This window comes from Protopterus annectens, chromosome 9.part0 (genome assembly GCF_019279795.1).
Source record: "Protopterus annectens isolate FY-2018-M chromosome 9.part0, PAN1.0, whole genome shotgun sequence".
Classification (NCBI taxonomy): domain Eukaryota; kingdom Metazoa; phylum Chordata; order Ceratodontiformes; family Protopteridae; genus Protopterus; species Protopterus annectens.
The window spans coordinates 665,706,577-665,730,682 of NC_056743.1; the positions used below are offsets into that span (position 1 = coordinate 665,706,577).

Sequence of the window (24,106 nt, forward strand, 5' to 3'; positions counted from 1 at the left end):
GTCTGACCTTACCAGAGAGGACATTATACTTGGGGATCTGCATCTCCCATATTAGTGAGGACCAGATCTAGTATGTTTGAGCCCTTAGTCGATGTTTTGACAATATGGTCCAGGGAGTTTGTATTTACAAAATCCAAGAATCTCTTTGCCTGCACATTTGGTGTCATATATGATTCCCAGTTAATAGTGGTGTAATTAAAGTCACCCATGAATATGATATTGGGTTCGATGGTGAATGTTTCCTGGGACATAGAAGGGGACCTATAGCTTTCAAGGAAGTGGTATGGGATTTTGCCTATAGTGATTTGAATGTGGAGAAGCTGAAATGCATCGTCCTGTTTGGTCAGCCTTTAGGTATATTTATTTTGATGTAAATCAAGACACCTCCACCTTTAGTCCCTGTCTGTGTAGGAGCTGGTCTAAATTTGTGGAAGGCATTCTAGCCTTGCACTGCCAGTGTGCTCTCCATGACTTTAAACCAAATCTGAGTGACCACACAGATTTCAGCATTCTTTAGTGATGAGAGCTTCTAGGGAGTGGAGTTTCTCGTTTAGAATTCTCCCTTTAGAATTTCTTGGTTTTGATTTGCTATGTTGGAAGTACTTTCAGTTTGGCATTGCCTAAAAAAGGCACTCTAGGGAAGGAAAATGTTTTAGCTAATACTTGAAAGCCTAGATGAGAGAGGTGCAGACCATCCCTGGCAAATCAGCATGGTCTTTTGACCATCTCCCCATACTGAAAAATATTGCACCCCTCTTAGAATGATGCCAGAAACTATGCCAATTATTAAAGTCAGTCATCTGTTCATATTGTGGCATCATCCTTGGAGAAGGTAAAATATTGCTCAATTCTAGGTTCATCCCACCCTAGAACACATATTCTGAGAGCTCCTTAATGTCTCTCTTCATATAGTCTAGGAAGGTATGTTTCAGGCCCACCCACATGGACTATGACTGAGTCATACTGGTACTTGTTTTCCAAAGACCTGAGTACATTCATAATGTGGCAGATCCTGGCCCCTGATAAGCAACTGACCTTAACTTTCTCTTTACTCAGCCTAGTGAGGGGGACATCAGTGTGTCTCACAAGGAGTTTCCAATGACCAGAACACTGGATTGTGTGGTGGCTTGCCTTCTAGGCTTAGAAATAGAGGCTCCATGAGATGTGGCTGTATGTTTTGATGTGAGGGTTTTAAAAGAGTGCCTTCCAGGCTGCTGAAGACATTTGTTATGTGTACTTCATCTATGAGGTATTTGGTGTTTAGGAAGGTTACATTTAAGTGCCTCAGCATATGTGAGTCTGTATGTCTGCTTTGTATTGTATGTGATAGGTGCAGCGTGTCTACTACTGGCAACCTGACTGACATTAGGAGTGCTTTTATGTGAAAGCTTTGCCTCCATTAACATTGTATAAATACAGCACTCGCATTCCTTATCAGTTTGAAAATTAACTAGTTCTCAGTAAACATGAGGCAATTTCTACTATACATTAACTAGTTGCAGTGAGAATATAAAGTACAGTCAGTAGTATCTCGCTTGCAATACTGGGGGAAGTGATTATCACTGCAAACTAGTTGCCCTGTGTGCAACTAGGTACTGGTGAAAGTTTAAGGGTGCTTTCACAGGAGAAATGCCAACTAAAGGTGCCTACATCTACACAGGGCACTGCCAAATACTTAAAGGGAAACTACTAAAGCAGACCCTGATTTCATTAACCAAAGTTCATATTTTTGCTTAATAAAGACATATATTTACAGGTAAAAGTGTTGGTGATATTTTTTAGAAGCATTGATTGTGCTCCATTTCCTAGATACTTAAAAGCAACAGTTTATGAAAGGATACTTATTAGACAATCTAAGAATATGGATTGTTTGCTAAACTTAACTGGGTATAATCAACATAGCCAACATGCATAAACAAATTTTCATTGTTTTTCAATTAAAGGAATAATGTATAGTGGAAAGATTTATACTTTTACATTATGGTCTTTCTGAAGTAAGTCTATAGTACATTTCTGGTAAAGTATGCATTCTGTTCACTGTTCTGTAGGTTTTTCCGATGGAATATATTGGGGGGATTCATGAAGGTTACTACAAGGTGTATATTATATGGACATGTTGATTAACCCTTCTAAATGAGTTAACAGCAAAAGCATTACGATAGAGCTGATCTTGAATTCAGAAAAGTTACCTTAAGGTGTGCACATACTGTGTACACCTTGTGTTAACATTTACGAATCCCCCTTTGTCTTAATCAAATTTACATACCATCTAGGGAACAATATTTATCTAGAAGGCAAAGCAGTTGTCATAAATTTCCTCTTCAGCTGAGAGGACCAGAAGACTAGATTATATTTCAGAAATGTTAAATACGGTTTACTATCACATGTTCGACAGTACATTGTTCGAATGTACAGCTGTCCGAACCAAATGTTCGGAAATCTGAACACCAAACAGTGTAAATGCTGAACCGAGCATTTCAATGAAGTCGAATGTCGAACATGTCAACTACACTGAAATGCCCCTACCTATTCAACATTCTACAACAGGTGTGCCCCCCCCATACCCCCCTACTTATATATACAAACTCCGGGATCGCACTACAGTGAGGGTAAGAGTACATTTCACCATCCCCACTATAGTGCAATCTGTACCACAATGTTGGAGGTGACAACAGTGGCCATTCGCTCATGTCAGCTTCGAAACTGTGGTGATCGCCCTACCAGTTCTGCCAAGTGGTTTTCGCACATATTCCATTCATCTAAAAGACGAACAAACATGTGATAGTAAACCATTAAATACTAATAGGGTGTTTATCTATGGAGCACAGCAGGATGGGATTGAGAAATAGCCATAAATGTAAACATGCATATTGACTGGATGAGCCATGAATACCAGAAATATTTCAGGGTCTGCCCTCTTATATGATGAAAATGTTTGAGTTCAACAAATGTGTTGTAATATGGTCTCTGCTATGTGTTCCAATGGGATCCACTTAACAGAATGTTTATCGAGGTATGTAAAAGCAGTGCATACCCTCGTATAAGATAGAGAAATACTTATATCTGGAGTTCTGCCCCCTCTTCTAATGTTAAAAGTAATGCTAATGCTTGTGTAGGGACACACCACTCCCACCTCCCCTTGTGTGTAATACGGTGTAGGGATATGCCACTCCCACCTCCCCTTGTGTGTAATACAGTGTAGGGATTTGCCACTCCCACCTCCCCCTGTGTGTAATACAGTGTAGGGACTCGCCACTCAAACCTCCCCTTGTGTATAATGCAGTGTAGGGACTCACCACTCCTACCTCCCCTTGTGTGTAATATAGAATAGGGACTCATCACCCCCACCTCCCCCTGTGTGTAATACAGTGTAGGGACTCGCCACTCAAACCTCCCCTTGTGTATAATGCAGTGTAGGGACTCACCACTCCTACCTCCCCTTGTGTGTAATATAGAATAGGGACTCATCACCCCCACCTCCCCTTGTGTGTAATACAGTGTAGGGACATGCCACTCCCACCTCCCCTTGTGTGTAATACAATGTTTATTCTAAAGGAACACCCTCCGCACTCCCTGCATTTGTATACAGCAGTGTTCATTTACTATGGTACCACCCAACTCCTGTAGTACTTCTTGCACTCCTCATTATCCAGTGGCACTGTCCACTTCCTGTAACACTGCTGACTGTCATTTTCTAAAGCCCACTTCACACGTCCTAGCTGACCCATAGTACACTAGAGCAATTTATAAATGTGCTGCATTGCCATCTTATTAGCATGCATTTTTACATGCTACGGATTATTTTGTCATCCTTTATCTGACACAATCTACCAGTCTGCATACTGTGCTGGCATGCTGTGTTAAAGGGAAAAGGATGTCTGACACAGAGAAATGTTTGGAGGTATGGCCATGCCCCTATACCATTAAAAATGAGTTTTTCAGAGTTTTGTGCATAAAAGAAGACCTGCCTTTACTTCAGAGTCAGTAACATAAAAATGAATGCGTACAATTGACCTCAGCATTATACAACCTGTCCAGCTATGAATCATGGAAGTAAAAATGTCAGTGTATTATAAGTTATTCTATATTCTCTTACATTTTTTTATTCTGAGACAAAAGTCACAGTAAAACTTTTGCAAAAGTCCATAGCTTCCAAGCTCTACAGCATGCTTTTATTATGACAATACAAAATAATTTGAAATAAGTTAGTCCAAAAGGATGGCATGATAAGGCACAGGCACAGTGTCTATCACTGACACCTGTGACATGAGTTCAGGAGTGAACTAAGGTCACTGAAAGGGTTGACTGGATGAGACAGAATGATGTGTGCAAAAGCCTGCTCACCCATCCATATTGCAGTAGGGGAGGAAAGGGCACATTGTCTGTATGATCTCTGACAGAGTGCAGGAGTCTTGCAAGCCAGCAATAACTAAATGGGGAATGACTCTAATCATTCCACTCATTGTTGGTCCTCCCAGGTGCCAGGATTATTGATTAACAATGACTACATGATGGCTACCACCTCCCTTCTACTACTCTCTTTAGGGTCTTTGATCCATACTTCTCATAATTACACTACAAGGCAGACTTTCTTTGCAGCTGGGGGACCCACTCAGCCAGGAGATATGAAGACTGTTTATAAGTGTATCTGTGTGGGCTGAAGAGAAGGTACAGGAATTTGCCAAAACACCAGTGGGTGGATCAGGTGGAAGTGGGTAATAGGTTGAACAATTTTATATGTATTAGTCCAAAATATAATTCTGCGGTGGTACAGCGGTTGAGTTGTTACCTCACAGCAAGAGGTTCTCCCGTTCGATTCTCGGCTTGGCTTGGAGTGCCTTCTGTGTGGAGTCTGCATGTCCTCCCTGCGGTTGGGTAGCGTTCGAAAGACATGCGTGCGTAAATTGGCGTGCCTTCATTGAAGGTTGGGCATCAAGCTGGCACTTCGGTGTTTCGTAAAAATCTACTGCCAATCATTAGCGGACCGGAGTTCCACTGTGGCAACCCTTTACCGGGAAAAAGCCGAAAGGCAAACAACAACAGTCCAAAATGTAAATGAGAGTTATTACAGTAACTCACATATGAAGCTTTACATTTGGAATAAGTTAAGGGAATGTGGCTTCACTTTTGTAAAATGATTCTACACATTTCATAGACAATTACTAGGCTGGCTGTCCAGTGGACCATTTTAAGCCTAGCCAATTTCACTTCCAAAGTTGAAAATCAAACCCTGTTCTTTGTGTCTGTAAGGTAAACACCTTAACCATTATAAAAAATCCCAACCCATTTTTTTGTTTAAGATTAACTGTAGTAAAGACAATGTGGTGTGATCTGCAATATGTAAATATGTATTTTCTTTTTCAGAAATTATAACATCCTGTAAACATTACTCCAAATAAGCTCTACAGTAAAGAGTTTGTCCTCTAGAAAAATCATTCTTCAGACTCGGATATGACTAGATGCTAGTTAAATCATTCCTAAATGCACAAATATGCTATGATCACAATGCAATGTAGTATATTCTGATATAAATTCTAACAATCTGATTTTTAAATGAAAGTATCACTATTCTTTGTTCAACGTATCCAGGAAAATGTAACAGAACATTCAGACAAACATTAAGCCAACCACCCTAGTGGCACTACAGATAATAAAACAAATATATATGTGTGTGTACGCTCCCTGACTGTTAATAATTAAATGGCATAGAGCACTAATCTGATATTGCCACAAAATTGTTTTATTTACCAGAATTGTTTTATTTGTCTATAATTTGCACACAGAGGAAGAGAAACAGACTGTTAAACAAAAAAATTGACTGTAGTAAGGTATATGAATTGTAATTCTCTTTCTTTTATGTTGTTAACAGGATATGGGTTATTAGCCCAATTAGGTGGCAATGTTTTTGAGCAATTCTTTGGCCTTCTGGGATATTCGCTAACGATGGCAATCGATACAACTGGAAGTATGAGCAACGACATTCAAGCTGTGAAAGAAGTTGCCATTGAACTCATCAGAAATTTCACAAATACACCAGATGCACCGTATGACTACATTCTGGTGGAATTTAATGATCCAGGTTGAGTACCTATGTAACTGTTTTACTAATAGGATAAGCTGTCATATTAAATATTAATGATGAAACTAATGTTACTAAGATTGCTTAGGCTGTGGATATAAAAAATTAATTACAATGTTCTGGTAGCACAAATGAGAGGGAAGTAATGAATTCTAAATGTGAATCTGATATTGTTAATCCTCGTTCATTCCTTTCTCCTGGGTTATCGGTTCTGACCTCGGAAGCAAGCCGGCCATCTTCCAAGCTCACGACAGCCACAAACTCTTAAGCTAAACTCTTACCCACAATTCCCCTCTCCCTGTTACCCCAGATTTCGTCTGCCACATCGCCATTCAGTTGTGTCAAGCCACTTCTCTTGAGCTAAGTAAAACTTCTTTGATAATACATTATCGTATTCCAGTTATTCCCTTCGATCTTTGTCCCGCCCCTCTAAGGAGCTTACCTGACGTTCCACCCAGTCAAAGGGTAGAAGCAGCATTAGAGATTTCAAAGCTGCTAAGAAAAAGAGTCATCCAAATAGTCCCACCAGACCAGATAGGATCCGGATTCTACTCAAGATTATTTTAGTGCCAAAAAAGACTGGGGACTGGAGACCGATTTTGGATCTCAGTGTGCTAAACAAATTCGTAAGTGCAGAAATTCCAGATGGTCACAATACAGTCTATCCTCCCACTCTTGGAGGCAGGTGATTGGATGTGCTCTATAGATCTTCAAAATGCATACTATCACATAAAGGTGGACAGACCACCCAGAAGATTCCTTCGCTTCCGTGCGGGAGCCAGTCATTACCAGTTCCACGTACTGCCCTTCGGACTCTCTACAGCCCCGAGAGTGTTCACCAAGTGCATGGCAGTTGTCACAGCTCACCTGCAACTGCAAGGATTTTGAGTGTTTCCATACCTAGACGACTGGCTCATCACCGCCCCCACCAGACATCTATTGGAAAAAGTCTTGGCATACTCTCTTCACACTGCAGAAAGGCTAGGTATAACTATAAGCTGGCAAAAATCCATCCTATCCCCATCCCAATCCATAGAATTCACTGGGGTCCTGTTGGATACAAAGAACTGCATGGCATCGATTCCAGAGCAAGGACTCTTAAGGATAAAACAACTCGTACCAATCCTCTCAAGGGAAAGATTGACAGCACATTCTGTTCTCCAGCTGTTGGGTTCCATGGCAGTTCCATCACCATTGTCCCCGCGCGAGGTTCCACATGAGGCTTTTACAATGGTTACTACTACTCACCCAGTGGTACCCTTTTCAGTTTCCTCTCTCATCCCAGATTCGGGTGACTCAGAGATGCAAACAAGACTTGATTTGGTGGATGTCGCAGAACCCATCACAATGGTCTCGTCCCTTCACAGCCCAAAGCCACAATGACCACGGATGCCTCCCTGATGGGGTGGGGGGGGCTTTTTCAGGGGAAGATGGTCCAAGGCACGTGGTCGGACCTAGAGGCTCATCTGCATATAAATGTCCTAGAACTGAGGGTGGTGCTTCTAGCATTGCAAGCATTTCATCCCCTCCTTCCATCAGGGACTATTGCAATACAATCGGGCAACATGGCTGTAGTCTGGTACATCAACAAACAAGGTGGAACCAAATCCTACCCACTTTGTCGAGAGGCCATGAGGATATGGCAATGGGGGATGGCTACCAACCGCTTTCTTTTAGCAATGCAGATTCCCGGGATTTGCAACGTGATAGCAGACAGATTGAGCAGGTGCATTCTGCAACCACACAATTGGTCTCTGAATCCTCTTATAGTGGCAAAGATTTTCAACCGCTGGGGTCTCCCTTGCTGTGGCCTTTTTACATCCCCAACCAACTACAAATGCAGCAATTACTTCACCCTGATTCCCTCTTGTGGACAGTCACCCAGGGACCCGCTAGTCCACGATTGGCCCTCGGGTCTGCTTTATGCCTTTCCCCCTCTCCCTCTCATTCCCCAGTTCCTGAAGAAAGCCCGCCAGTTGAAGAGCAAGATAATCCACATGGCACCATATTGGCCTCGGCAAATTTGGTTCCCCTTCTTATGGCCTCACGTGCTAGATCAACCATGGATTCTAGATCCAACTCTGGATTTGATCTCCCATCCACAGAACCTAATTCACCCCAACCTGAACAGCCTGAAGCTCACAGCTTGGCTCCTCCACTTCCAGTGATTGCCAGGCAGACTGATCTTTCTTCCCCAATACCTGACATTCTTATTGCATCTCATAAGTCTTCCACCAGAACTACTTATCTCAGCAAGTGGAAAAGGTTTACCATTTGGTTGAAGAAAAAATGGATAGACCCTTTTTCAGCACCAGTGCCGGTAGCACTGGAGTACCTGTCCAGTTTATTCCAATCTGGCCTATCTGCTTCTTCCATTCGAGTTCATTTGGCCGCGATATCTAATTTTCATAATGGTGTCCATGCTTCTTCTCTTATGTCACACAAATTATGCAAGACTTTTCTAAAAGGTGTAAATCATTTGAAACCCCCTTTTAGAGAACCTAGCCAGCCATGGGATCTGTCTTTAGTTCTGCAAGCTTTGACTACTTCTCCTCTTGAACCAGCTTTTTCATGCGACCTCAAGTTTCTTTCTAGGAAAACTTTGTTCTTGGTCGCCATTACTTCTGCCAGATGTATGTCTGAAATTCAAGCTCTATGCATCAAACGGCCTTACTTAATCTTTCATAAAGATAGAGTGTCATTGAGAACTAATCCTTCCTTCCTGCCAAAAGTGATCTCTGAAATGTCCATTAACCAATCCATTGAATTGGCAGTTTTCTTTCCAAATCATTCTAACAGAGGAGAGTATTGTCTACATACCCTTGACATCCACAGGCAAATTAATTTCTATCTGGACAGAGCTAAGGCTTCTCGCAAATCAGATCAGCTATTCCTGGCCTATTCTGGTCCTAGACTTGGATGTGCAGTTTTTAAGGTCACATTGGCTAAATGGTTAAAAGACTGTGTAACATTTATTTACAAAACTCACGATATCCCTCTGACTACAGCCGTTAGGGCTCATTCCACTAGGTCGGTCGCAACTTCTTCTGCCTTCCATGCTAGAGCTTCTTTACCTGACATTTGTGCAGCTGCAACTTGGGTTAGACCTCATACCTTCATCAGCCATTACAAATTGGATTTGGCCTCCAAAGGAAGAGGGTCCTTTGGTTCAATGGTGCTAAGGAATGTTCTTCCATGAGAGCCTCCCAGGAATAAAGGTAGCTGGAGACTCTGTCCCAGGCGTAAGGAATGAACAAGGATTAACAATATCAGATAAAGAAGTTATGTCTTACCATAACGTTCCATCCGTATTTTTGATCCTCATTCAGTCATTACGACCCTCCCTCCTTCCCCCTCCTGAGACTTATAGTGGATCTCATCATTCGGTTCCATTAGGTCCTTTGACCAGAGGTAGTCTCTACTTCCTTTGACTTGCAAACTCAATCTGAGGTAACCAGGAGAGGGGGAATTGTGGGTAAGACTTTAGCTCCAGAGTTTGTGGCTGTTGTGAGCTTAGAAGATGGCCAGATCTGTTCCGAGGTTGGAACCGATAAGCCAGGTGTAATGACTGAACGAGGATCAACAATACAGATGGAACATTATGGTAAGATATAACATCTTTTTCTATTAATGGTTTCTGGTAGCATATAAAAGCCTAAACAAACACTATCTTGAGATGTAGAAGTAAGATTAAAGTCCTTTTATTAAGCACTTCATCTCTTTCAAACTGCTGAGACATTATGATTTCATTAAAACAAGTACAGTGGCCATTTAAATAGCATTTTAAAACATGTCATGTGATGTCTACCAACAAATTCCACAAGGTTCCCAAGCAGAGCTGTAACAAGGGTGGGTCAAAGAGGCTTGCTTCTCCAGGCACAGGATGTTGGGGAGATGCAATGAAAACTGTAGAAAAGGTGCTGATCAGTCCCCTGGAAGTGATGTGTATAATCATATAAGTAGACATGACTGCAATCACCACTTTTTAAAATGGCAGTCAGTGTTTTGCTTGCTGTAATGGTCTGTTTCTCAGGTACTCTGCAAGGGTATCCATTCAGAACCCAAGGAATAATCAATAACTTTTACAAATTACACTCTAGAGAGTGTGTGTGTGTGTGTGTGTGTGTGTGTGTGTGTGTGTGTGTGTGTGTGTGTGTGTGTGTGTGTGTGTGTTTCTTCCTCAACTCTGGAAGATATGGGGTCTCACATGTTGGTAGCACTATTTTACATAGCTACAACTCGGTTATGAAGCTTCTTCTTCATATTTCCTAGTTAAATGACCCAAGTTTCAAAGCCCTATTTGACACTAAGAGTTTTGTCTAATCCTGGAGTTTTACCTGCTTTTAATCTCACTTGCCATTTCATTTCACTTTTGTCTAAAAAGGGCAACTAAGTCTCCTCCTCTGCCACCTAACACCATTTGGTCCTAGATGGAGACCTTGAACTTCCTAAAGTTCTAACACAGTTGTTGAGGTACGGAGATAGAAGAGCTACATATCTGTAGCACCCAGATATCTCCGGCTCTACAGTATTACACTGATTACTATGTTTCTGTGACAAACAGAACCACAGGACACATGTAGCCTTTAAAATACACTGCCGCGTAGATTTTGCAAGTAAACTCCTTACTTTCATGTGGAAAATATGAGATACTATGCTATCAAAATAAATCTCCTTACATTTGAAGAAGTAGCTTGATTTTGTTTACCAAAAAAAGCTTAGCTATAATATGTTAATCCTGACTAATACCCCAATATGACATTGTCCAAAGGTGTGGGTATAGCAACAGCATGATCAGACAAGAGAAAATGAAACATGACAAAGACAAAACTAGACTTCCAATTTTGCTGAAATCATAACTGTATCCTGCACAATACAGCTACAAATTAAATATAATCCTAAATCAAGGTGCACAGAAAAGTGTCACTTTATTTATAGTATATTTCTGCACCATCCAAGGGCAAAACTATACATATATCCTGCCATTTGTCAAGAATTAAGATTCCCAGTTTCTCTATTTTTATTCAGTCATTACCTTTTAAATTTTACACACTGTATCCAAATCCACTGTACCTTTTTGTCACTGAAAATTTCAGCACCAAATTTTGAAAAAAAAAAACTCATATGGCATAACATCTGTCTCAGGATGAGTTTCTGACACACCTTGTCATTTACCTGGAAGGAAAGCTCACATGTGGTCAGAGTGGCTTCAGAGATGACAAAGGCTTTGTTCAAGGGATTGCTGAGATTGTTTCACAGTAGACAAACAGTCATCAAGAACTTGTCCAATGGATCACAGTAGTCTAGATCAAATAATCTCTTAAGAAAGCAATATTTAACCTGAATATTTAAATTGCCTTGATCTATACACATAAGAATTGCTTTAGTATATGAGAATCCTGTGGATGGTTCTAATGACAGTTAGAAAAGCATGCAGGGTAAGAAACAGAAATGTAAAGGGGAGGGGCACAAGTGGAAAAAGTCAGTGATTCTTGGGGAAACTATCTGTCCTGAATGGTGATACCACATAACCAAACAACATGAGGTGTCAGAAATGAATAAATGACAATAGTTAATCTTAGCAGCTGCAAACTTAGGGAATAAAGAGAGAAGCAAACTTAGGGAATAAAGAGAGAAGCAAAGACAGATATGAAAGTGTTCACTGTGTGACATCAATTAGAAAACATTTCCTTTCTGGTTAACAAGCTCGAGTCCCAGAGATGTATTTATAGTTCAATAGCAGGTATGTTTTGTATCTGCTTCATATACCTCTCAACTGTACAGATTTTCACAGAATGTCCAGATTTTAGGTCCGTTCCTCATAAAATGTGTTGTTTTCTAGCAAATCATTGACGGTTGAGGTCACTAAATAATGACAGACTTGAGTTTCACAGTTCATATCCTTCAGAAAATACACACCAACACAAACCCTGTTATTTTAGCAGCTTTCTAAGTTTAGAAGAGCACTATTTAAAATTTGTCCCTATTTTTGGACTTTTGTCCCCCTATTATTTTAGGCTTTGTCCAGATTTCTTACACTAAGAGCTTGAGAGGTATTATGCTAGTACATGTAATAACTGTCATTATATGGAGGTACTTAAACTCATTCAACATCCACATTGGTCCCTTATCAGACATATTGAGTACAATGCCGCCTTCAGCAAGTACCTTGCCAACTACATGCAGCAGTTGGAGAGACCACAGAGGTTCCTGACCAGGAAAATCCAGAGTCTCAAACACCTATCCTATACAGATAGGCTAAAAGACCTGTCCCTCTACTCAGTCTCATACAGACTGCTCAGAGGTGACCTGTGTCTGGAATACAAGGCCATTTCAGACCCAGACTTGATGGAGTGGCTGCATATCTGGAAGACAAACTCCACTCGCGCAACCCACATGCAAGGCCTTAACCTGATCTGTGACATTAATAGAACTTGTTGGCGGGATAGATTTGTGTCCCAAAGACTGCCCCGTCTGTGACTGGATGGGAAACAAAAAATACACCCCTGTGATCCCACCTGTGTCTCTGCTGGACAGGGGAAACAGGTGCTGATTTTGAGGGAACATTGGCAAAATTCTTGGCTTGGCTTATAAGGGCCTCTGGGCCAATAGCCTAGTGTCATCCTATGAATCTATGAATCTATTATATTATGTGTAGCTTGGTATAAAGCATGTTGTGGTAACAGTCTGTTATAAAGAATGGGTATGATAATGCTTGTTAGTGCTTACCTCTGATGCATGAAACTTAAGCATGCTTTCCTCACATTATCTGACTTGAATTTGAGATGAGGAGCTACAATTTTGTAGCTAACCAAGACACAAAAAAATTAACCTCCATAAATCTATATTGAACTAGAATTACTGAAAGACTAAGTGATGGTCATGACTTATTGTTCCCAGTAACCCAGTAATGCTCAGGAAATGCAAAGATACCTCTCAATTGTACAGATGTTTGCATTTTTGTTTCATATTTTTGGTCCATTTTCATAAAATTTTGGTTTTCTGGCAAATAATTGACAAGTCGTTAAAGATTCAAGACAGAAAATCATGGCAGACATTTGAGTTACAGACTTCATACCCTTCAGAAAATTCATGGTAAAGGAAAACCTGTTCTATCAACACAAAAACGAGTATGGAGCAGGCAAGCAACTTAAAACCAGAAGCAAATTTATTAGTATCAAAATAAATAAGGTATTAGCGCTTTCATCTCGATTCTACAATTTACATAGACTTCATCAGTCAACATAATAGTTTCATGACAGGGTATTGTATTATATTATCTCAATTATACACTGTTGCTTTAAATTATTCAGTTCCAACTGCTTTAGGATATGATGTCACTTTAATGTGCTTTTAAATGGTTTGCTTGCTTTTAAAATTTGTATCTGATGAAGTCTATAAATTGTATAATCGAGATGAAAGCGCTAATACCTTATTTATTTTGATATTAATAAATTCGCTTGTGGTTTTAAGAAGTTGCTTGCCTGCTCCATACTCGTTTTTGTGTTTTTACTGGTTTACTTGCTTTTGGATTTATTCGTGTTATTCTATCAACTAGGTTTGTAACAGCAGAATTTAAAAATTGTCCCTATTTTTGGGCCTCTGTTCCCCCATTATTTATGGCTTTGTCCAGATTTCTTGCTCTAAGAGGTTGAGAGGTATGTTAATAGTGCATTTGACAGGGCTGCCGGAAGTTGTAGAAGGCTGGGGACAAAAGGGACACCTATTGATCAAAAAGGGGAGGTTTTGTAGATGTCTACTGCCATAACAGAAGCGTATCTGTGACACAAGATGTATATAGTGTAAAAATTAGTTATATTTTGGAATGGCCGCACAGACATTTCATAGAAAATTACAAATTAAGCTATAATGTTTCACCTACATGGTATCTGATCCAGTAGCCATACACTCAAAAGTTAGAAAAAAAAAAAAACAGAAGTGCTGTAATGCACTTACAGTTGGCACACAGAGGGCAGCCACCATGCAAGACTGGTGGGAAGCTGTTAAACACTTCATTAAGACTGTTAACACTTCAGCCAAACTTCTAAAAAACTTCTATTTTGTGGTGACTGCTGATTGCTGTAATGCTCTAGTGCATGACTAGAGCTTAATAGTAGTAAGAGGTACTTAATAAAAGCTTAAGAACCTTTCCAATGTCAGAATGGTGCTTAACAAGCATATCTTTTCCCCAAATTCAGAACATAATCACAGTGATCCATACACTCCAAGTCATTATCTATGAAAACTGTGGCACGAAATGCATCACAGAACATCTAGATCCTGGCAGGTCCAAAACTAAGGTTGTAGAAGTAGTAGTTTTCCTGCACCTTACTGTATGTCTGCTATGAATGTATGCAAGTCAGCACTTTGCTTAACCACGAGGATTGAGCCCTGTTTAGTACCACTAACTGTAAAAGCAAAGCCTTCCTAACTACATCTGAGGGTCACTGTGAAATGTGCAATGGAATGTTGTATGTGAAACTTTTACAATGCTTATTACTTGGTTTTATGAGATGATTTATGTCAATGTATACTGGACTCTCATGATATACTAGCTGTTTTTTTTCTGTTATTCACTGTTGGCGGCCTACATCTGTTGTCTCTGCTAGTTGTGAGTTGTATATTATCAATGAAAGCTTACAGTTGCATGTTACTGCATTTTTTTACCCTATGACAACTTTTCTCTCTCTCTATCTCTGCCAGCTTTTTTTCACATTCCTGCCAGTGTAATCCTCCCCATGAAATTGTCTCCTGCTGGCCAAAAGTTACAGGAACTTTAAACACATTTTACTGCCTCATCCCCAGTGCAGGAAAAGAGCCTATTCCTCCCCCTGTGCTGTTCTGACTTAAGGAAGCAAGAAAAGTGTTAAAAAGTATGTGCACTCTGCTCCTCACCTCCTTCACTTTTAACTTATGTGCACTCTGCTCCTCACCTCCTTCACTTTTAACTTATGTGCACTCTGCTCCTCACCTCCTTCACTTTTAACTTATGTGCACTCTGCTCCTCACCTCCTTCACTTTTAACTTTTGTACCCCCTAATTTCTCATAAGAGATTTTAGTGCTTACTCTTTGCCAGGACAACCAGCAGCCATACTCTTCCAGTCTGTATCCCCTATATCTATCATCAGCCTAGCCCTTAGTCTCTCCCCCTCTGCTTCTTATCCTTTATTTTTCCTTTCTCTCTGTCTCACAGTCTCCCACTGTGGTATCACTGCTGCTATTACAGGGATTGGCCACTAGATGACAGTCCAAGACCACTATTAGCTTGTCTTCTTTGGTCCTTTCCAAAATTAAGCCCTTCTCCCAAATATTCTCCTGCTCCTCACTCCACTCTCGCCCTGTGGGCTCACTGCACTCCCCTACTCTACCCCCAACTCTCAACCACCCCCACTGCAACTACACTTATACTAACCTAACCATTCCCACCACCTAACTACCCAATCCAAAAGTGACCATCATTCCATCCGTCTATACCCCCAATAAATTAAAGCTATATTCTAACAAATCACAAAAAGCAACCTTCAATCCTCATTAAACTGTATCACCACCAACCCATACCTTATCTCTTCACCAACCAATTAACTTTTTTTTCCATCCTTATAAGATGACACTTAAACCCCTACCTCTACTCATCAAAATAGTATTCCTACTCACCTTAACTTCTCTAAACTATCTCACCCAACTTACCAATTCTAACCACCCCCCATTCCATACCACTACATCATCCCAAACAAAACACAATAACCCTACTACCCTGATATCTCCTCACCTTTACATCCTAAATACTTCTATGCTGTTTTCCTATAGACTCCTGCTTAACACTAAATCCATTGCTCCCAATTACAATGCCTTTAACTCCACAAAACCCGTGACCCATACATTGCACCCCAAACTCACCAAACATCTCCTCCAATGTCTCATCTCTATCCTTCTCTCTGGGGATATCCATCTAAACCCAGGCCAAGACCCACAAGACCATCCCCCCCAAAACAAAATGTAGACCCCTCCACTTCTCTGCTCTGAATGCTCAGAGCCTATGTAACAAAATCCCTAACCTTCAAGCCTGGCTACTACATAACCAGCCTGATATTCTCTCCATCTCAGAAACCTGGCTTAAGTCCCACATAAAAGACTCAGAATTAATACCACCCAACTATCACATACTAAGGAATGGCAGGACACACAAAAAAGGTGGTGGTGTAGCACTAATTTACTCAGCATACCTTTCAGTTACCCCTTACACCAAACCCTTCCCTAAATTTGGCAAAGCAGAAACAATACCAGCCCTACTCCACCTAATTAAGCATAAACTAATATTTGTTCTCTCCCTCTATATTACCCCTTGAGCAAATTCTCTCCTGGGTCTCCTCCAACATTAACCATGAAACCATAATATTGGGAGATGTTAACATAAACTGGGACACAATACAATCCCCCACCAACTCTCTCAATATTAACTTATACAAATTTATACAACTAATCAACTCCACCACCAGACCAGCTAAGAACTTCAATGCTGGAAGTATCATAGACTGGATTCTGGTATCCCATCCTCACTATATCTCAGTCAGCGTCATTCTCCCAGACCCACTAGCAGGCCATTTCCCCACTTTTGCCCATCACCTCCCCTCCTCTATGCAACTATCCCACTCCTGCACCTCTACTCGCTGCTTAAAAAACTTCCATCCTGAAACTTTTGCCAAAACACTAAAAACACAAACTGGAACCCATTAAAAACCCTTCCTTTAGACAATGCCCTTTCTTATTTCAGCACCACTTTCATTGATCTACTCAACTTATTGGCACCATTAAAAACTAAACGTATGAAAAGTAACTCCATACCCTGGCTAACCAAAAACACTTTAGCTACCATGCGTCTACACAACAAAGCCTGGACATGATACCTCAAAAATAAAACCCCTGTCACCCTCACTGAATATAAAACATTATGAAACAAAGTCAAGAAACTTATAGTCTCTGATTGCAAAGTATATTTCACTACCCTCCAAACTAACCACAATACCAACCCCAAGTTATTTTGGAAAGGAATTTCATCTCTCCTCAACCCTGGTAAAACAGTGAACCCTAGCCCCAACCCAGATGCAACCCACCTGGACTTAGCAACCCAATTTAACTCGTTTTTCATTGACTCCATCAGCAAACTAACATCATCCTTTACGAACAGTTCAGTAACCTTTCATCAACCCTTATCCACCCCTATCTCCCCTGACCACCCCTGTCCTCTACCACCACCTTTCTCATTCAAACCCATCTCCACATCTAATGTAAAAAAAGTCTCCTAAAATTAAAGCCTGGTTCCAATGCCCCAGACGAAATCCCCTCCTACTTCCTAAAGATAGCTACAGAAGAAGTAGCCTTCCCTGTCAGTATACTAATTACTAATCATAGAATGCCAGGTCCCCCAACTCTGGAAAAAAGCCTTTATCATTCCCCTCCACAAAGGTGGCAGTAATAATAACATTATTAATTTCCACCCCATAGCCATTCTATCCCTATTACTAAGCTTCTCAAAGTGTGTACACCAATAATTCTTGCCCTATCTCATTAATAATCACCTTCTTACCCCCACACAACATGGCTTTAGACCAGGTCATAGTACCGCCACTGCCCTTCTCTCCTTTCTAGAAACGATCAACAAAGCCCGTGATTCTGGTCACTTCACATTCACTCTTCTCCTCGACCTCTCTAAAGCATTCAGTACTATTTCCCACAGCCTGCTTCTAACAAAACTCTCTAAACTCAACCTATCCCCTTTCTCTACCCAGTGGTTCTCAAGCTATCTCACAAACAGGCAACAGGCAGTAAAGTGGAAAAAAGCTACCTCACCCTTCCTTAATATATCCACAGGCATCCCACAAGGTTCCATTCTAGGCCCCCTACTATTTAACATATTTATTAATGATTTTTACAAAGCTATCCCAAACTCCAGCCTCATTCAATATGCAGACGATTCCACTATAATCTTTTCCTCCCCTTCCATCAAAACCCTTAACAATCTTACACAAACTGCATTCTCTTCTACTGAGCAGTGGATGCTAGACAACCATCTGGCCCTTAGCACAACCATAACAAAACTTATGCTATTCAATGCCTCCAAAACCTCTTCCATAGATAAACAATCCTTCATAATCACCAGTAAAAATAACACTCCCCTAGAAGTGGTCTCTGAAGCAAAATTACTAGGAATAACCATTGATGATCAATTAAAATTTGACAAGCATCTACATGTAAATACCAAAACAATTCATACAAAACTCGGTATGCTTTACCATCATAGTCACTTTATCTCTCCCTCCACCAGGATCACACTAGCCAATACATACGTTATTCCTTCCCTACTATATGGTTCAACTATCCTCACCCAACCTACAATCTTCCCTCAAAACTAAACTCGCATCTTTTTATAACAAAATATTCAAGTTTGCTGCAGGTCACAGAGACTCTTCTCACCACTGCAATTCCCTCCACCAATTAGGTTGGCTAGAGTTACCTAACTTACTAACTTATACCCAGCTCACCCAAGCACATAAACTCATTCACAACCCATCTCTCTGCCCCTCACTAGCAAACACCTTTGAAATGCATAAACCAGACCAACTCCTGAGATCCAATTCCCAAAACCTCATTAAACTGCACAAACCCCAACGTTCAGCTGGGAATCACCTGATGCCTTTCTCTCTAGCTCACCTTTGGAACTCTCTCCCGTCTCCTATCCGCACCACTAGCAGTCTCTCCCTGTTTAAAACCTTTCTGCACTCACACCTTACTTCACAATGGAAATGCTCATGCTCACATCCTAACTAATACTAATTTCACTTTCTTGTCAATTTTTCTTACCCACATACTGTAATGTTTATAAATTGTTCTTGACTTGCACTGCAATGTATATGATCTGTTATTTTCTAATACTGAAATGTTTAACTTAAATGTATACCACAGATTTGTACTTTCTGTATTATGTAAGTGTAATTGTATTTTTCTGGAGCTTTTCTCCCCAGAACCCCATTGAAAACGGGTTCTTGTGGCCCAATGGACTATCCTGGAAAACAAACGTCAAATAAATAAATAATAAAAGTGGATTTTGCACAGGTTTAGTTAACGTTTCTGTCATGAACCCACCAGTTTTATAACTGGCCCTGCTCAAAGATGTGCACAGAAGTTTATAATCGCTTGTGTGTCAGGTGGTTGGTAGTTGAGAGCAGTGAGATTATTTTTTTAAATTCGCCTGCAATCAAACCCAGAGGTGTCTGCAAAAGTCACTAAAACTTGTTTGGGACTGGGGAAAGTGTGGTCTTTATTTCTCTAATTTTTGTCACAATTAAACCTCAGATGTATGCACAGGACTGTGTAGCTTCTGTGAGGCTGTGACAGTGGAGTCATTATTTCTTTAATTTTTTTTACCACAATCAGGCCTTAGGGGGTATGCATAAAAATCACTATAGCTTGTTTATGGGCTTTGCATTGTCTAGGAACAACAGGCTGGAATACATGGTGGTGATATATATATATATATATATATATATATATGTATGTATATATATATATATATATATATATATATATATATATATATATATATATATATATATATATATGTATATATATATATATATATATATATATATATATATATATATATATATTTTTTTTTTTTGCTTTTCTAACAATCTTATATCAAAACTGCATACATGTGACTAACTTTGAGGGGTAAGGGTATGGAGACATATTATAAATATATAACTTGGATGAAATTAAAATATTTTACTATATTCTGCTTGCCAGATTGATACACAGAAGGTGGCTGCCTTTTGGGGGTGAAGAGGCAAGCTGCATGAGGTGAGACAGCAGAAACTAGAAAAGTACAACTGTGGCCATTGTTTCATTCAGTTTCAACCCGATATAAAGTCAGTGAGATACACAAAAAGTGACTATATATATTTTTTATTTTGACATGGAGACAGACACTATTTTAAGATATGATTAATGTATCTATGCAAGTATTTATCTTCTCGGTTTATTGCAAACTGCCTTTTTACCAACGTTGGTCTTTTAAGTCTTGGGCATAACTTATTTCTTCTTTGAAAGGAAATATAAGACTGAATTCCTTTACATGGTCATGATTTTTGTGCAGGCCTGAATTGTAGCAAAAGGCTGGGGAATATACCTCGCAGCATCTAGGATGCAATGGCTTCTGGGGCCCAAGCTGCCTTCAGACTGTCAGCTTAACTCTATTATTTCTTCCATAGTTATTACAGTACAGTCTTGACCATTTATGGAATGTTGAAAGGATGCAGGAAGAAAACGAAGACTAACGATGAATTTCTTTAGCCACAATTTTTGTTCAGGCAACCTTTGCCTCAAAGGTTTAAAAAAAAAAACTGTAAAATGCAATTCAGAGCATCTAAAGTCCAGTCATTTCTTGGGGTCTGAGCCCTCTACCTTAATCTGATTATTTCGTCTTTACTTATTATGTTGCAGTCTTGGTCAATTAGGTGATATTGAAAGAATGCAGGAAAAATCTGAAAAATATAATAAAACGGGAAGAAAAGTAATCTGAATGGTGTGGCAACAGCTAGAATGGGGGGTGAGTAGGGGGGACATGGGGGTATGCTGAGGGCAGTGGGCAGTAAGGCCCCCATGGAGTCCTTTTCCTAGGGTTTAATTTCATCAAAGGCCAGAGTCAAAGTATTCAGTATTGCCAGGGACTGCCCCATTTAAGTACATCACACAGCTTATTAACAGGTTTTATTACACTCCACAAAACATTTTATAACACTGTGACATATGGGCAAGAAAAAAAAGCATTGGTTGGTTTGTTTTGTCAGATTTCTGGCATACAAGAATCATGTTGACTGTATCTTCAGTTATTACAACATATACTTGATTGCTTAATAAGTAGTGTTAAACATGCCCTACCAACAAATCCTCAAGCCCTTCTGAGCTGGGGGTTTCTGGTTAAAGGCTTATTGTGCCTGCTTATTTGAACTGTTTCTTTCTGAAATATGCTTTGTTTGCTGTAGCATAGACTAGATTCAGACCTGCTGGATATAGCTTTGTTTGTGTAACTTGAGCACTAATTCAGGCCATTTTTTTTGGAGAAGGTTCCCCTGCATCCTAGTGGCAGGAGTGTGCAGTTAGAACTTGTCTGATCGAAGACTGTTGGAACGGGGCTGAGTTTTTAGCTTTTTATTGATTAATTGGTTAATTTGTTTAAATCAGTTTGCTCATTTGCTACTGTTATATTAAAAAAAAAAAAAAAAAAAAAATACACTTTATGCCTCGCCACTTAGCTAGGGTTAAACTATTCCCGGTGCCATAAAGTCTGCTCTTCAAATTTAGTTTAGTTAGAACTAGCCAGTTTTTTTGAGTTTTAGCACTCAAATATGTTTCTTTGAGCTCAGCACTTGTTCAGAACTCATTGTAAGTACTAAATAAGCTACAAATTACTACAACACTCAATTTTCCTCACTTGTCTAGAGGAAAACAGTTTTTAGTATTTAATAAATAAGCACCTCTCCAGGCTTGTCTAAGGATCAGCTCCCGGTGTTTTCTCCTGTCTACCTGATAAATCTGGGCATCTTGGGGCAATGCAGCAATTGCCTCATGTGCACAGACAACCCTCTCCTCCTACCACCCAACACTACAACCTGTGAGAGATGCACTTGTATAGCCAAACTGGAAGTAAAGCCCTCTTCACCCAAGACTGGACTAGACAGTCAAGAGGAAAAGGTAAACACTTGCACCACACCACACTCATCACATAGTCCCTCAAAACCTACACCACAAAAGCACACGCATAGAAACACAAAACACACACCTACATTCACGGAGGCTTTCAATAAAAATCTGCTCAAGCAACACAGACCTCCAAAGCAGAAACGCAAGCAACCTCCACCTCACAACACAACCCAAATGACACATAGCCCACAAACTCAGTGTGCCACTCAACCACAGCCCATAAGGCATAACAACTTACCCAACACTCTAGTCAAAGGTGACTCTATAGTCAGGCACACTGATGTTCCATTTACCAGGCTAAACAAGGAGAAGGTTACTGTCAGCTGCCTGTCAGGTGCCAGGATCCGCCTCATAACTCACGCACTAAGTTCACTCCACAACAAGTACAACTATGACTGTCATTGTCCATGTTGGTGTGAATGACCTGAGATGTACCTCCCTAGACTACATGGAAAGAGACATGGAGGAGTTCTCCGATCTTGTAGCCCAGGCAGGTATGACCCTAGCCCTGAGTAGCATCCTGCCATCACCCAGAATGATGCCACAGTACAAAGACAAAATGACTGACTTCAACAATTGGCTAAGTTTCTGGTGTCATTCTAAGGGAATCCAGTATCTGTCTGCCTGGGATGACATGATCGACAGACCACGATGCTTTGCCAGAGATAGCCTGCACCCGTCACCCTTAGGATTCCAGATACTGGCTAAGCCACTTGCCTTAGTGCCTTTATAGGCAAGGTTCAAATGACAAATTCACCACCATAACGGGTACAAGCAAGCAAAATCTCAGGGTAATGCTACTCAATGCTCGAAGTCTAAACCTTAGAAAATGCACTCACTCGAGGCACTCCTTAAAATGGAGAACATCGACATCTGTTCAGTGACAGAGAACTGGTTCAAGGCTCCAGAGAGGACCCCTGCATTACCAGGCTATAATTCATACCACACCTTTTGGCCACTTAACCTGGACCGAAGCACTAAAGGCGGATGCGTGTCCATATTCATGAAGGGTATCCACACCTCCAGGCTAGTTGCTCAGCATAATGCATCCGAGATTATCCAAGTGCAACTAACTCTGGGCAAGTCCACAATCCACATTGTAGCTTGCTACAGATCCCCCACCATGCCCCAGGATTCCCACTCCTCATTTCTTGATACACTGGAAAATATTAGGGTACAACCCAACACCCTACTAATGGGTGATTTCAACTACCCCACCATTAACTGAGAAAACTACTCATGTACCAACTCTTTTGCTCAACATTTTCTGGAATTCATAAATTGCAGTGCCTTGGATCAACTTATCTACAGTCCCACCAGGGGCAGCAATATCCTAGACTTGGTCATTACCAACATTGGCAACCGGTGTTCCACACCAGAGGTCTATTCCTCATTGGTCAGATCTGACCACAAGCTTATCACCCTAGACATCCACATCCCACTGCCACCCCCCCACTGGGAAAACCACCATAAATAATTTCTCCAAAGCCAACTTCATACTTCTCAAGACAGAAGTGGCAAACTTCACGACCCCCATGCAGATGGAAAATAGAGGTACGACTGTTGAATCCTACACAAATGCACTTTATAAGCACTTACATAAGTGCATGGATCGTGCTATCCCTAACAGAACCAAGATACTATCCTCTAAAAAAAGGAAGCCAATCTGATGGTCCCCTGCCATAAACAAACTCTACAACAGAAGAAAGAAACTGTTGTAAAAAACAGTAAAATCCCATGATTGGAGGAACTCCCTGGTCAGCCTCAGTAAGAAGCTGAAATCCCTCATAAAATCCTCCAAAGCTAGTTACAAAAACAAAATCACCACTGATTCTAAAGACAACCACAAAGCATTCTATAGCTATGTCAAGAAGCTCAATGGCAGCACTCAGATCTGCTCTGAGTTACAGCACAATGGCCCTAAATATACAGAACCAACTGATATTGCCAACATCCTGGCAGATAGGTTCAGTGCTAACGTTACCCCTCTCTCACCCCCTAAAGGGCCCTTATCTATACCAGAAGAATGCAAAGTTCCTGTAATCATGGCTGCACAGGTAAAAACCACACTCCAAAGCCAAGAACACAGCATCCACGGGACCTGACAACATCCCAGGCTGTATTCTACACGAACTACAGAACAAACTGGCACCCACCTTAAGTACCATGTTCAATCATAGCCTCATGTCAGGCTTTGTACCCAATGAATGGTGCACAGCGACGGTAATCCCACTCCACAAAGGGGGAGCCACCATGGACCCCGGGAA

The 24,106-nt window shown here is 40.6% G+C and overlaps 1 protein-coding gene across 1 annotated transcript in view; it reads left to right on the forward strand.

The window, feature by feature from the left end:
- Positions 1-24,106, forward strand: part of LOC122811422 (von Willebrand factor A domain-containing protein 7-like) — a 405,726-nt gene that overhangs the window by 142,413 nt on the left and 239,207 nt on the right. The window contains exon 5 of the mRNA XM_044083258.1: positions 5,870-6,079. Within this exon, the coding sequence (XP_043939193.1) occupies positions 5,870-6,079 (210 nt within the window). The remainder of the gene's footprint in view (positions 1-5,869; positions 6,080-24,106) is intronic.